Source organism: Palaemon carinicauda, chromosome 5 (genome assembly GCF_036898095.1).
Source record: "Palaemon carinicauda isolate YSFRI2023 chromosome 5, ASM3689809v2, whole genome shotgun sequence".
NCBI classification, from domain to species: Eukaryota; Metazoa; Arthropoda; class Malacostraca; order Decapoda; family Palaemonidae; genus Palaemon; species Palaemon carinicauda.
The window spans coordinates 112287116-112303171 of record NC_090729.1 but is presented as its reverse complement, the minus strand read 5'-3'; the positions used below and the strand labels follow the sequence as shown (position 1 = coordinate 112303171).

Genomic DNA, 16056 nt, shown 5'->3' with positions numbered 1-16056 from the left:
AGATTGGTGTCTAATAACATGCCTAGATAAACCAGTCGCTGGGACGGCTGCAGAGAGAACTTCTCGAGATTTACCATGATCCCTAGATCTTGGCAAAGTCCCGGAAGCCTGTCTCGGTGCCGAAGAAGGGTCGACTCCAAGTCTGCCAGGATCAGCCAGTCGTCCAGATATCGGAGGAGACGGATGCCGTTCCTGTGCGCCCATGACGAAATCAGGGTAAACACTCTGGTGAATACCTGAGGTGCTGTGGAGAGACCGAAGCACAGTACCTTGAACTGGTAGGTCTTGTTGTCTAGGCTGAATCTCAAGTACTTCCTGGAAGACGGATGGATTGGGATCTGGAAGTACGCGTCCTTCAGATCCAGTGTGCACATGAAGTCTTGTGGTCTCACTGCAAGTCTGACCGTGTCCGCTGTCTCCATGCCGAATGGAGTTTGCTTGACAAACTTGTTCAGAGCGGAGAGGTCGATGACGGGTCTCCAGCCTCCAGACGCCTTCTTTACAAGAAAGAGTCGACTGAAGAAGCCTGGGAGCTGTCGACGACCTCCTGGAGAGCATCCTTCTTGAGCATGGTGTCGACTTCTAACCGAAGGGCCAGCCCCTTTGCCGATCCCATGGCATAGGAGCTCAACGACACTGGATTCGCTGTCAGGGGAGGTTGAGATGTCGTGAATGGGACGCGATAACCTTGGCCGATCACGGAGACCGTCCAAGAATCGGCCCCATGTTGCTGCCACCTGTGCACGCAACTTTGTAGGCATCCCCCCAGAGGTGGACACGCGGGGGGACTGCCACTCCTAGCGTTTACGGCCACGGCCCCTCCCTCTAGGAGTTTTGCCTACCCTGGAGGACTTACCGCCCCTCTTGTCCTTGACAGGAAAGGGCTGAGGCTTAGACACCTTCGTCTTGGCTGCCGGAGCCTGCTTCGGTGTCCTGCGAAGCTGTTGTTGATGTTGCTGCGGAGCTGGAGGCTTGTAGGGCCAAGATGCGAGGGCCCTCTGGAGGAGCGAGTCTTGGTTAGACTTCCTCCACCTCTCAGCTGTGCGTTCCACGTCCTTGGGCTCAAACTTGCTTCCTCCAAGGATGAAGGAGTGTCTGAGCCTTCAGACATTCACGGCGGGGACCTTCGGGTGGAACTTCTCGGTCACCGCATCACGACGCTTCAAGACCGAGTTGGCCGACAGGTTGGTAACCTGGTGGGCCAGGAACTCGATGGAGTGAGTGCCCGAGAGGAGGAAGGTCTCCAGGGCCTTCCTATTGCTCTCCTTAGACAAGTCCTCGGAGCGCAATAGGATGCCCAGAGAACCCAGCCAGACATCCAGCCACGAAGTGGCCTGCATGGCACACTTCGCAACCTTCTCCTGCCTCAGGATCTCCGACGCCGAGAATGTCACCTGCCGGGCGGAGAGCTTCTCAAGCGGAATTCCCCTTGTAAGCTCTTCCACCGAGTGGTGGAGGGGAAGAGCTAGGCTGGACTCCCCCATGATCTCAAAATACCTCCTCTGCTGTAAACGAGGAGGTGGGAGGAGTCTGTTCCCGGCAGAGGAACGGCTGGAGGAGGCGAGGTCCGAGAGCTGAGCGTCGACCTTGTCTCTGGCACTCTTCACCCCCTGGGACCAGGGCAAAGCCGCGCTGGCCTTCGAGGGCTTCTGAGTACCATAGACCTGGTCCAGGACCGTGTCTTTGCCTTCACGAGGGGCGATCTCCGGGTCCTTGAACCTGTTGAGCTGCCTTATCAGATTCAAGACCTGAGAGAAGACGTGCTCAGACTCATGCTGCTCTCCTCCCTGTGGACTGGCAGCTAAGTCTCCCGTCCCCAGAGGCTCTTCTTGGGGAGACATGTGGATGTTCTCTCGGGGTCTGGTTGGCTCCTGACGACTCCGCGAAGACGACTTCGGAATTGTCTTTGAGTCTGGGTTCCCTCCTGGGCGGGCTACAGGACTCCAGCAAAGAGGTCTGGAAGGTACCTTCCACGCGAGTCGCTTCTCCTCCTCGAGGAGGGGTCTCTCCCCTTGGTGCCGAGGGAGAGGTCCCCGCCTCGCTGGACTCTCCTGAGGACGGAAAGGCCTCGTCCACAGGAGAAGGAGAAAACGACTGCGAACGGGATGGAGCCTTCCTGACGGACATTTTAGGAGCCAACTTCTCCCTGGGAGTAGTCACCACGAAGTCCACTCCTCTCCTTCTCTTCAGCGGGGGCGAGACTGTCCTTGGCTTGAGTCCCAGATCGGCGAGGGCTGGCTTCATAGCCTGCACCACCGCTCTCATCAAAGGACCAAACCAAGACTGACGAGATACGGACGCAGTGTCCGTAATTCCCGCTGGAGGGAAGGGGATCGCCTGACCCTTCGGAGTGGACGCAATGGGGCCTACCTGCAAAGAAGAAAGGGAAGAATGTTGCTTAGACCTCTCCGACGACTCTTCCTGGTCCTAAGAGAGAGACCTGCGCTTGCGCGGTGGTGATCCTGACGGCGATCTGGAAGCACGCGTCCCTGCCGCAGGCACAAGCTGCGGAACCCGGCGAGAATGGGGGTCGCGCGGAGGAGGATTAAAGGAATCGCGCGCGGGCGCGTAGTTTCACGGGGATAAACGCGCTCGGGCGAGTGGGCGCGTAGATGAAGGAACGCGCGGGCACGTAGGTGAAAAAGCGCGTGAGGGAAGCGGAGATCGCTGTTGCTCAGGAGAACGGCAAGGCGCAGGAGATCGATGGCGGCCTGGAGATCTGTGGCGCGTTGTACGCGCAGGCGACTGTCCGCGCACATGCGATTTGGCGAGTGTGAGCGTAGGAGACTTATGGCGATCTAGGTCAAGGTGCCGCTGGTGCGTAGGAGAGCGCTTGCGCGCAGGCGATGGATCGCGCGGGCGCTCAGATCGCAGAAGCTCTAGAGATCGCTGGCGCGCAGGAGCGTGTCGACGCAAAGACTGCTGGGGCGCAGGATCAGGTGGCGCGGCGACGCGCAAGGGCGAACGCTCGCGGACGGGCTCAGGATATGAAGGTGCATGGGCGCGCGGGAGCGCAGGAACTCTTGAAGTGTGCGCGCGCTGTTGCGCAGGCGAAGATGGACAAACAGGAACGCGTGGGCGAGGAGGAGTCAGGTCCTTGCCCGCGTCCAGATTCGAAGATCTAGGGCGCGTGGGCGAGCAGGGCGCGCATCAGGAACAAGGTGCGCGCTGACGAGCAGGAGATCGTGTGCGCTCAGGAGACTGCTGGAGCGCTGGGCGCGTAACATGAACAGGAGGGTGTAGACTGCTAACAGGAGAGCGCTGACGATCAGAAGAGCGCTGGCGAGCAGGCGAACGTTGACGAGTAGGTGAGCGCTGGCGCGGCAAGTCAGGTGGCTGCAACTCAGGAGCGCGCTTACGCGCTACTGCGCGCAAACGTGCAGGGGAACCCTGACGCGCAAGAGAAGCCCCCACACCGTGGGAGACATCCCTTTGCCCCGAAGGGACCGTTGCCCGTCGGATGACGAGATTAGAAGGCGCCTGCTGCGCATTTGCGCCGGAGGTGGAAGGTCTGGTAGGCGTAGGAGATCGCGAGCGATCACCGGAGAGGTCCAAGGACGTGGCTGCTACGGTCTGCTCCCGACGAGGAGAATCCTCATCAAAGGAAAGAGGTGGTGACGACTCAAAGAGGCGCCTCTTGACTCCCTTATAGGGAGACGGGAGGCCCCTGCGGCGAAAAGGACGACGAACCTTATGGCGAAGGCGGTCACGAGGGAGGTCATCCGGATCGTCGGTCCTCCGAAGAGGAGTCTCTGTCAGTGCGCTCCCCCGAGGGGGAGGCGTACCCGCAGGAGAGACCGTGGGACCCACCTTCCCCTTCGAAGGATGTTCGGAAGGGGGAGGAGGGCCTTCAGCAACATCCGCAACATCAGCCACAGCAGAGGTGTGACCAGACCCGTCGGAAGCCTCTGCCACAACCACGTCGACAATAGACAGAGGGTCTACCTCTCCTATCACCGGCGACTGTTTGACAGCAGCCCCCAACTGGATAAGGTCAAACAGGGCTTCCTTGGAGGGCAAGCCCTTAAGCCCCAAGGAAGCCCAAAGCTGAAAGAGATCATCATTAGACACAGCATTAGGGTCATCATAATGAGAATCAAAATCCTCCCCCGGAGGAGGAGGGGGAGCCGCCCCGCTATGGGAGGCGACGCCCTCTCCCGCACCCCGAGATCAGGAAACAGAACAAGGGTCAATGCTACCACTCAGCGGTCTCTCATGAGAGGCCGGCCGAGCGGGAGCTTCGGAGGAGGTTTGGGCGGCGGAAGAAGAGTCCCTGGAGTCTTCCTCTTTCAAGGCAACCCTTGAAGGAGAATGGTCTCTCTTGGACTTCTTACCCCGCCGGGCAAACCTCTCCCACTGGGAGGTAGACCACTCCCTGCACTCACTACAAGTTAATTCCTTATCACACCGTTGACCTCGACACTGCGGGCAAAGGATGTGGTGATCCGTTTCGACCGCCGACATGAAGGTACCACAGAGGCGGCCGGAGAGTCCAGGGCACTTGTGCATGATAGTGAAAAGGGCGAGGCCAACTTCCAAGCACACAAGTCTGAGGAAAAGCAAAAAAAAGATTAAGGCTGTCAAAAGCGAGGACGAGAGACAGACACGTCTGCACATCATCCGATCCAAAAGTGAAGTGAGACAACTCACCGGTGTGTGGGGGGGGGAGGGGTAGCAAGCTACCCCTTCCCCCTTGCTAACTAGCGCGGCGGTAGTTAACCCTCGTTAAAATTCTATTGGCTCGTCAATTTCAGCTACGCCGAAAGTAAACCCAATGTAAATAGCGTGGTTTGTATTTCGGTTACGGAACAATAGGAAATTTATGCTATAAAATGTACAGTACTGTAAGGTAGTGATATTGAAAGGTATCATGCTAGTCAAGCAACTAGCTGTATAGTATATAACTTCATTTGTGAAAAATATTTAGATAAATGAGTATAAACTAGAAAACCAAATGATTAATAAGTCAGTATAAGGGGAATTAATTTATCTGGAAGACATAACTATGGTGATGTTAAATGAATGATGACATATCAGCATTTTTTTTTATAAAATAGCTGGAGCAAACTCTTCAATATAATAAAAAAATGTTATTTTTATTAGTAAAATAAATTTTTGAATATACTTACCCGATAATCATGTAGCTGTCAACTCCGTTGCCCGACAGAATTCTATGGAGGGATACGCCAGCTATCACAATACTAGAAGGGGGTGTACTTACCAGCGCCACCTGTGGCCAGGTACTATAGTACTTCTTGTTGACACCTCCTCAATTTTTCCTCGGTCCACTGGTTCTCTATGGGGAGGAAGGGAGGGTCAATTAAATCATGATTATCGGGTAAGTATATTCAAAAATTTATTTTACTAATAAAAATAACATTTTTCAATATTAAACTTACCCGATAATCATGTAGCTGATTCACACCCAGGGGGGTGGGTGAAAACCAGTGTACAAGATTAAAGGATAGCTAAGTATCCCATATTTCATATAACAGTTATCTCAAATAACAATGAAATAATAAGTACCTGGTAAGGAAGTCGAATTGAACCGTTACTCTGCCTCTTTTTTAAGTTCGTCTTCCTTACTGAGCGCAGCGTTCCTCTTGGAGGCTGAATCAACTCAAAGGTGCTAAAGTATATAGGGCTGCAACCCCTACTAAAGGACCTCTACACAACCTCTAACCCAGGCGCTTCTCAAGAATGAATTGACCACCCGCCAAATCAAAAGGATGCGGAAGGCTTCTTAGCCTACCGTAACAACCATAAAAACAACAATAAAAGCATTCAAGAGAAAGGTTAAAAAAGGTTATGGGATTAAGGGAATGTAGTGGCTGAGCCCTCACCTACTACTGCACTCGCTGCTACGAATGGTCCCAGGGTGTAGCAGTTCTCGTAAAGAGACTGGACATCTTTAAGATAAAATGATGCAAACACTGACTTGCTCCTCCAATAGGTTGCATCCATTATGCTCTGCAGAGAACGGTTTTTATTAAAGGCCATCGAAGTAGCTACGGCTCTTACTTCGTGGGTCCTTACCTTCAGCAATGCAAGGTCTTCCTCCTTTAAGTGAGAATGGGCTTCTCTAATCAGAAGCCTTATATAATACGAAACCCCGTTCTTGGACATGGGCCTCGAAGGTTTCTTGATGGCACACCATAAGGCTTCTGACTGTCCTCGAATAGGTTTAGACCTATTAAGATAATACTTGAGAGCTCTGACAGGGCAAAGAACTCTCTCTAGTTCGTTACCTACCATGTTGGAGAGGCTAGGTATTTCAAACGATCTAGGCCAAGGACGTGAAGGAAGTTCGTTCTTTGCTAGGAATCCGAGCTGAAAAGAACATGTTGCAGATTCGGTCGTGAAACCAATGTTCTTGCTGAAGGCATGAACCTCACTGACTCTCTTAGCTGTTGCAAGGCAGACGAGAAAAAGAGTCTTGAGGGTAAGGTCCTTGAAGGAAGCTGACTGGAGAGGTTCGAACCTAGGTGACATAAGGAACCTTAAGACTACGTCTAGGTTCCAGCCTGGAGTGGATAGACGACGCTCTTTAGAAGTCTCAAAAGACTTAAGGATGTCTTGAAGGTCCTTGTTGGAAGAAAGGTCCAAACCTCTGTGGCGGAGAACTGAAGCCAACATACTCCTGTACCCTTTAATTGTAGGGGCTGAAAGGGATCTCTCATTCCTAAGATGTAATAGGAAGTCAGCTATTTGGGTCACAGAGGTATTGGTAGAGGATACTGAATTGGCTCTACACCAGCTCCGGAAGACTTCCCACTTAGATTGGTAGACTCTACGAGTGGAAACCCTTCTTGCTCTGGCAATCGCACTGGCTGCCTCCTTCAAAAAGCCTCTAGCTCTAGCGAATCTTTCGACAGTCTGAAGGCAGTCAGCCGAAGAGCGTGGAGGTTTGGGTGCAACCTGTCTACGTGAGGTTGACGTAGAAGGTCCACTCTTAGAGGTAGAGTCCTGGGGATGTCGACTAGCCATTGAAGTACCTCTGTGAACCATTCTCTTGCAGGCCAAAGGGGAGCAACCAGCGTCAGCCGTGTCCCTTCGTGCGAGATGAATTTCTGCAGGACTTTGTTGATTATCTTGAACGGTGGGAATGCGTAAAGGTCGAGATGGGACCAGTTCAGCAGAAAAGCATCCACATGAACTGCTGCAGGGTCTGGAACTGGGGAACAGTACAGCGGAAGTCTCTTGGTCATGGAGGTGGCAAACAGATCTATGGTAGGTTGACCCCACAAGGTCCAAAGTCTGTTGCACACCCTCTTGTGGAGGGTCCATTCCGTGGGAATGACCTGATTCCTTCTGCTTAGGCGATCTGCTGAGACGTTCATGTTGCCCTGAATGAACCTCGTGACCAAAGTGAGGTTTTGACTTCTTGACCAAATGAGGTGGTCCCTTGCGATCTCGTATAGGCTCCTCGAATGGGTCCCTCCTTGCTTGGAGATGTACGCCAAGGCTGTGGTGTTGTCTGAGTTCACCTCCACCACCTTGCCCAGCAGGAGGGACTTGAAGTTCAGCAGGGCTAAATGAACTGCTAGTAGCTCCTTGCAGTTGATGTGGAGCGTTCCCTGTTCCTCGTTCCATGTTCCCGAGCATTCCCGTCCGTTCAAGGTCGCACCCCAGCCCGAGTCCGATGCATCTGAGAAGAGATGAAGATTGGGGGTCTGAATAGCCAACGATAGGCCCTCCCTGAGCAGGAGATTGGTCTTCCACCACAAGAGAGTGGTCTTCATCTCTTTGGTGACTGGGATAGAGACTGCTTCGAGAGTCAAACCCTTGTCCCAATGAGCTGCAAGATGGAATTGAAGAGGGCGGAGGTGGAGTCTCCCTAGCTCGACGAACAGGGCCAGTGATGAAAGGGTCCCTGTGAGACTCATCCACTGTCTCACTGAGCAACTGCTCCTCTTCAGCATGCTCATGATGCAATCTAGGGCTTGGCTTATCCTTGGGGCCGATGGAAAAGCCCGAAAATCCTGACTCCGAATCTCCATTCCCAGGTACACAATGGATTGGGAGGGAATGAGCTGAGACTTTTCTATGTTGACTAACAGACCCAGTTCTCTGATTAAGTCCAAAGTCCAGTTGAGACTCTCCAGACAGTGACGACTCGTGGAGGCTCTCAACAGCCAGTCGTCTAAGTAGAGGGAGGCTCTGATGTCCGATAAGTGGAGGAATTTTGCTATATTCCTCATCAGATGCGTGAACACCAAAGGAGCTGTGCTTAGGCCAAAACACAGGGCTTGGAATTGGTAGACAACCTTTCCAAAAACGAATCTCAGGAAAGGTTGGGAGTCTGGATGAATAGGAACGTGAAAGTAGGCATCTTTCAAGTCCAACGAGACCATCCAGTCCTCCTGCCTGACCGCTGCTAGGACCGACTTCGTCGTCTCCATCGTGAACGTCTGCTTGGTGACATACGCATTGAGCGCGCTGACGTCCAGCACCGGTCTCCAACCTCCTGTCTTCTTGGCCACCAGAAAGAGACGGTTGTAGAAGCCCGGGGATTGATGGTCCCGGACTATAACCACTGCCTTCTTCTGCACAAGTAGCGACACCTCCTGGTGCAACGCTAGCCTCTTGTCCTCTTCTTTGTAGTTGGGAGAGAGGTTGATGGGAGATGTGGTCAGAGGGGGTTTGAGGCAGAATGGAATCCTGTAACCCTCCCTCAGCCAACTGACAGACTGGGCGTCTGCACCTCTCTTTTCCCAGGCTTGCCAGAAGCTCTTGAGTCTGGCTCCTACTGCTGTCTGGAGATGCGGAGAGTCAGTTTTTTCCTTTAGAAGCCTTGGAACCTTTCCTAGACTTGCTCCTGGAAGAGTCTGGACGGGAGCTTCCTCGGCTGGGGGCTCTACCACGAAAGGGCGGTATGAACCTCGTAGCAGGAGTATCAGCCACTGGGGTGCGATAAGTCCTGGGGACTGAGGTAGCAACCTTAGTCTTACGAGCCGATGAGGCTACAAGATCATGTGTGTCCTTTTGTATCAGGGCAGCAGACAAGTCCTTAACCAGCTCTTCGGGGAAGAGGAACTTCGAGAGCGGAGCGAAAAGGAGTTGAGACCTTTGACAAGGTGTAATGCTGGAGGAAAGGAAGGTACATAGCTGTTCCCTTTTCTTAAGAACCCCTGACACAAACATCGACGCAAGCTCGTCAGATCCATCTCTAATGGCCTTATCCATGCAGGACATTAATAGCATGGCAGAATCTTTGTCCGCAGGGGAGATCTTCTTGCTGAGGGCCCCCAGGCACCAGTCTAAGAAGTTGAACATCTCAAATGCTCTAAAAACACCCTTCAGGAAGTGATCAAGGTCTGAGAAGGTCCAGCAAACCTTAGAGCGCCTCATTGCTGTTCTACGAGGCGAGTCTACCAGACTTGAGAAGTCAGCCTGGGCAGAGGCAGGTACTCCCAAGCCTGGTTCCTCTCCTGTGGCATACCAAACGCCCGCTTTAGAGGTGAGCTTAGTCGGAGGAAACGTGAATGAGGTCTTTCCAAGGTGTTGCTTAGTCTGCAACCACTCCCCTAAGATCCTTAACGCTCTCTTAGAGGACCTTGCTAGGACTAGCTTAGTATAGGTAGACTTAGCTGGCTGCATGCCCAGCGAAAACTCAGATGGCGGAGAGCGTGGAATGGCAGAGACAAAGTGGTCTGGGTATACCTCCCTAAACAGAGCCAAGACCTTACGAAAGTCAATAGAAGGCGGAGAAGACTTGGATTCATCCACGTCTGATGAGGGATCCAGGTGTGCCGCCTCATCATCAGACGCCTCATCACCAGAGTGTAGCGAAGAGATCGGAAAGGTATGCTGAACGGCAGAGTCAGCACGAGCTGGCACAACAATATTAGTGGTTTCCTCTTCAAGACTCTGTTGAGGGAACACCTGAGGCTCAGACTGCAAGGGCTGATCACAAGAAGTAGCAGAAGGTAGGCGCATGGGTGGAGGAGGCTGACTCCTAGCATGAGTGACTGAACTCAAGGGTTGCGCTTGCTGAGTGGTTGGCGGAAGCGGAGTAGCAAGTTCCTGCGGTGTGAGCGGAGAGCGATGAGGTAGAGGCTGCGCAGAACGTAGTAAATGTCTCGCGAGTTGAGGCTCCTGAGGCGCAAGGCTAAGGTGTTGTGGTGCTTGCCTTGAGGAGGGTTGAGCTCGCTGCAGCGAGAGCTGAGGAGACTGACTCATGGATGGGAGAGGTTGTTGTACCTCAACCGAGTGTTGCATCAATGGTGGAGCAGCAAGTGGAAGCGGAGGAAGAGAGGTATAAGCCTCCTGATCCCATTGCTGAGGTTGCCTTAAGGAAGGCGGAGGGAGCTGTACACCACTGGGAACAGTAAACTCAGAACGTGGCTCAACATCGTACGCCTGGCAGGCGGTACTGCGGTCAGGCGGAGCGAGCGCAGGCGGAGCGAGTGCAGGCGGAGGCGGAGGCGCAACCTTCTCAGCCCGACACTCACGCATCAAGACTGAAAGTTGTGACTGCATGGACTGCAGTAGAGCCAACTTGGGGTCGGCAGACACTAAGGTCTGCTGAGGCAAAGCCTTAACAGCAGAGATCTGTTGCGGCAGAACCTTACTCCTCTTGAGCGGAGTGCAGTCGACAGATGACTGCGGCGAGTCAGAGCTGAGCCAATGACTGCAGCCCGGTTGAGCACTCGCGGACTGGACTCTGCGTTTGAGTGGTCTAGAGACCTGAGTCCAGCGTTTCTTCCCTGACAATTGATCAGCGGACGAGTAAAAGACGGGCTCAATCGTCTGCAGGTGGGAGTGACGGTCTCTGGAAGACACGCCCGCAACCACCGAGGATACTTCTGTGCGCCGATCAAGGCCTGCCGAACCCTTTTGCCCTTCGACATTGCTTCTCCCCTGGGCTTGGGAGCTTGCAAGAGGTCCCGGACTGGGAGGACGACTGGCACGCACAGAAGTATCCTCACGCACCACACTGACACTGACACTAGCACTTGGCACTGCACTGACACTAGCACTCGTCACAGCACTGGCACTAATACCACCCACTGCACTCTTGACCTTAAGTTCCTTGACTTCGGCCATAAGAGACTTATGATCGCTAACCACTGACTCTACTTTATCGCCTAAGGCCTGAATAGCACGCAAAACAACAGACATATCAGGCTGAGGGCAAATAGTAGGTTCGGGGGTAGCCACTACAGGGGTAGGAAAAGGTAGGGGATCATGGGGTGAGGAAAAAAGTGAAGAGTGAGAAGAACTCCTCCTAACTCTGCCTCTCTCTAACTTGGTTGAATACTTCAGAAGACGGACAAAATCAAGTTCCGAAAGTCCGGCGCATTCCTCACATCGATTTTCTAACTGACAGGGTCTATCCCTACAGTCAGAACAAGCGGTGTGAGGATCTACCGAGGCCTTCGGAATACGCCTATTACAAGACCTACATCGCCTATGGGTGGGGGCTTGTGAAATGTCAGACATCTTGAATCCAAAGAGTTAGCCAAGTGGGGTTTCAAAATCAAGCAAAAGATCGTTAACCGTTAATCAGGATTAAATAAAAGCTATCTAAGCTAATATAAGAAGGTTTCCAGTAAAGCGACAGCCGAAATCAAAGAGAAATACTTCACCAAAAGCCGTGAAAATACTCCAAGATCAAAAGCGTATCCCAGAACGTCTTGCCGGAAGCACGACAGAGGAAAAATTGAGGAGGTGTCAACAAGAAGTACTATAGTACCTGGCCACAGGTGGCGCTGGTAAGTACACCCCCTTCTAGTATTGTGATAGCTGGCGTATCCCTCCATAGAATTCTGTCGGGCAACGGAGTTGACAGCTACATGATTATCGGGTAAGTTTAATATTGAAAATATATATATATATATATATATATATATATATATATATATATATATATATATATATATATATATATATAACTTGGAGAAAAGGCAGCAAAAATGGCAATATTTCTGAGTTCCAGCCAAATTTATGAACATTAAAAAAAAAAAGTCTCAGTTTTTAGTCCTTTAGGAGATGTAAAACAAAAATGTCATACTTTTCCGAAGTTTCAAGAAACTACTTGTCTTAATCTTAAAACATATACTTGCAATAAAATGTTTTACACTTATATAGTTATGATAAAACAAGTTTATAATACTAAATACTGTCTGCCATAATAAAAAGACAAATCTAATAAAAAGGGCCTGTCAGATTTTTATGTTATATTTCATACCTAAATAAGATAAGTATTGTAACATCTACAGAAAATAAAAATGAAAATAAATGTCATTTTCAAGAAAAAGACCTACGCCTGTCACTACTGTATATGGGTCAAGCTCTTGCAGGGGATGTAAAATTGTGTGTATACTTTAATCTCCTTCAAAAGATTATCCAGAATTAAAACCTCTGACACGGCTATACATAAGGGAACATCTTACTTTCACTTCCCATACTTGAGAGAAGAGAAAGTTTAAGAAAATATGCATGATTTTATGGGGATAAAGCCCCAGGCAGGATAGAAATAGCACCCTAGGGTAGGTTAGACACTTTAAAGGGGCCAATGAAATGCTGTACTTCATTTTAACCCCAAAAATAATATTAATAAGAAGATACCCTTCTAAGTTAATTAGGGTAGGGGTCAGGGCACATTAGCCTGCAAGAGCATATTACGTAATGTTAACCCTTTTACCCCCAATGGACGTACTGGTACGTTTCACAAAACTCATCCTTTTACCCCCCTGGACGTACCAGTACGTCCTTGCAAAAACTAATTACATTTTTTTTGCATATTTTTGATAACTTTATGAGAAACTTCAGGCATTTTCCGAAATAATGAGACCAACCTGATCTCTCAATGATGAAAATTAAGGCTGTTAGACCAATATAAAAAAAATATATTGCAAAATGTGCTTGAAAAAAAAAAACACCTAGAGGTTAAGGGTTGGAAAGTTCCAAATAACGTTGGGGGTAAAAGGGTTAAGTAAGTTGAAGTGGGGTCAAATGGCAGAAAAGCTCTCCATGAAACATACAATTTCTTCTGTGTTCCCTGCGTGCTTCAAATTTAGCTTAATTTACCATTGTTGTTGGGAGGGTATAAAACTTGGACCAATTACTAAATGCAGACAACTTTTAAATGACAGTTATTAGTTAGGCTTATGATTATTTAATATAATTATCAACAAAACTTGATGTTTTAGACTACTGCATATCAAGGGTAGATAACATGATATACATCAAATACGCACAAAAACACCCCAATTTAAAACAAATTATTGCATAAAAGAAAATTAAATGATATACATAGTGTTGCATATCAAGTAACTATATACAGTATAGGTTCAAGACGTATGCAAATGTGAATTTCGACAAACCCCCCTAAAAATTCTGTATTGCATAGTTCTATTTCACGGTTGATGGGAACCTATTGACTAACATCTCTTCATGTGTTCCATCAAAATTGGATTGGTTTAAACAACTGTAAATGTTATTAATTATACTTTAACATAATCATGCCTGATTGGATAATGCATTTTAACCCTTTTACCCCCAAAGAACGTACTGGTACGTTTCACAAAAGCCATCCCTTTACCCCCATGGACGTACCGCTACGTCCTTGCAAAAAAAATGCTATAAAAAATATTTTTTTCATATTTTTGATAATTTTTTGAGAAAATTCAGGCATTTTCCAAGAGAATGAGACCAACCTGACCTCTCTATGACAAAAATTAAGGCTGTTAGAGCAATTTAAAAAAAAATATACTGCAAAATGTGCTGGGAAAAAAATAACCCCCTGGGGGTTAAGGGTTGGAAATTTCCAAATAGCCTGGGGGAAAAAGGGTTAAGGTATGAAAAGGGCATAGCATGGTGACAACATTGGTTCATATCCCATATTCTGGACAATCTACATTTTATGCCCAAATTCCTTACATTAGCCTACCTGATCACTACGGCAACCAGGGAGCCTAGGCACATGGAGGGAGGGGTAATGGAATTCTATCCTCAATCCAAAGCCAAAATAAAAACTTAACCTAACCAAACTTGAACGTAACAGAAATTGAACATAAAGTGATTTGGCAGGTGTCGAGAGATAAGATTATTAACTATTTCCCATTCACCTTATGCTGCATTAGCATAGTCGGTAAAGTTTTAGTTACGGACAGAACAATAGTTTGAAAAGAAAAAATAGTTTTTCCTGTAGTAAATATTATGCTTTCACTGAATTAGACCTTCATTTCAATGGCAATTAACTGAAAACCCATTAGCCCGTCCAAGAACTGGGATATTTTTTAGAAATCTAATGGTTTTTGGGAGCGTTTGTAGGGTGACAGCCAGATCCCGTAGAAAACGGGAATATTCTGATCTGTGGCCGTCGTTCTAAAAACGATTTTGGCGGGAGAAGCTAACTTAAAAAACCCACCTAACCTATGCTAAAAGCCATATCCTTACCCAGGGGGGCTTCGCCTCCCCCCCCCCCCCGGACCCCCCCTTACACAACATATTTAAGATCCGTACACCATTTTTTGCTCCGCCATGAGCTCACTTTGTTCGCGGAAAAATAAAGTCATCAAGCTCCTACGCATTAGCAAGCTGTACATGCCAATCTGCGCTCGCTAACCCCATTGAATAATATTTCTTAGATAATTGAGTTTTTATTTGCAGTCATTTTCGAAGAAAACAAATGTTCGTCTTCTAAGAAACACTTGTTAATATAGAAGAAAAGCTTTTTCCGCCGGTAACTATAATAAAACCGTCTATGCTATAAAAAAAAAAGAAAAAAAAAAGAAAAAAAAAAGTACGCAATGTTAATTACATGTTGGAGGTGAACAAGAATAAACTAGGGATAAATAGTGAATCCCTTTCATTGGACGATTAAAAATATTACAAACATTATGAACCATAAATAAATTGTGTCTTGAGATAATACAAACGTAAACAGAAACAGGTGTAAACAACGATGTCATAAAAGTCAAAATTCTCACCTCATGAAGAACATCAAATTGTACTGAAGGAGGGAAAACTTTTAATTCGTCCAAACTATTTTTGTAATACTCCACCACCTTATTTAGTGCCGTATTATAGAGAGTTCCTGGGAACCACTTGAGCATAGAAGCTGCCATAGTTCTCTTGTGTTATTGGTTATGTTCCTCACAGCTGATCAATGTAAACAATAAGCTACCATCTTGTTCAGGGTTCCCAGATTATTTCGACTGGATTATCGTACATGAGCCTTAAAATTGTCGTTTTTTCAACCAAAATTATCGTATACAGTTTCAATATAATTATTAGGGAGCTTCATGATTGACTTATTTCAAAATATTTTAGCATAATTGTTCAATTAAACACACACACATTTGTATATACCTAAGGTATGTATCGTACTGGACCTAAAATAATCGTACATGTATGATAATTATCGTACGAATGGCAACCCTGATCTTGTTCGAACTTCGAACTACTTTTATCCGAGACTTCACGAGCCTTGATAGCCAGTGTTGCCAGGTATGGGATTTTATCCCAAGATTTGGGAATTTTGGGTATCTGATGGGGATATTCTGTACCAATTTCTATGAAGAAACAAAGACAAGTAAACCTTTATATTGTTGCAATTAGTTTGCTTGCGCTTATAAGAAGTATATTGAGTAATTTCTATGTTAGTAAAGCCTACATGATCAAGACAGAAGAGAATATATTTGTGGAAATGGGGATTTTTAGGTTTTGGGAATTTTTTATCATGAGTTTTGGGGATTTTTATACTAACCCATCTGGCAACACTGCTTGATACCCACCACCCCGAGGGGCCATAAAAAATACCCACTGGAAATTCTATTTTATCTAATTCAATCTTGAAATTTAAGAGAAGTTTCAGTTTCAAATAATTTTAAGAAAGGAAACTCAACAACATTTAAAATGTAAGAATGACGACATTCAATAATCATTTCTATTTCCTGTTCTGGAATTTCGAAACGTGGTTCACTTGAGACCCTCTGTCTCGTTCATTGATTATCTCGATTACATTTCTTTTCTTCTATTGGATACTCTCCAAATCGTAACAGTTACGATCAATCATCGAATTGAATTAACAATTTACAATACACA

At 47.9% G+C, this 16056-nt stretch overlaps 1 protein-coding gene across 1 annotated transcript in view; it reads right to left on the bottom strand.

Annotated features, from left to right (window-relative positions):
- The window catches only part of LOC137640512 (amyloid protein-binding protein 2-like), a 52988-nt gene extending 37822 nt beyond the window's left edge, over nucleotides 1-15166 (bottom strand). Inside the window, exon 1 of the mRNA XM_068373038.1 lies at nucleotides 14940-15166. Within this exon, the coding sequence (XP_068229139.1) occupies nucleotides 14940-15077 (138 nt within the window). The 5' untranslated portion in view covers nucleotides 15078-15166. The remainder of the gene's footprint in view (nucleotides 1-14939) is intronic.
- Nucleotides 15167-16056: the final 890 nt, after the last annotated feature.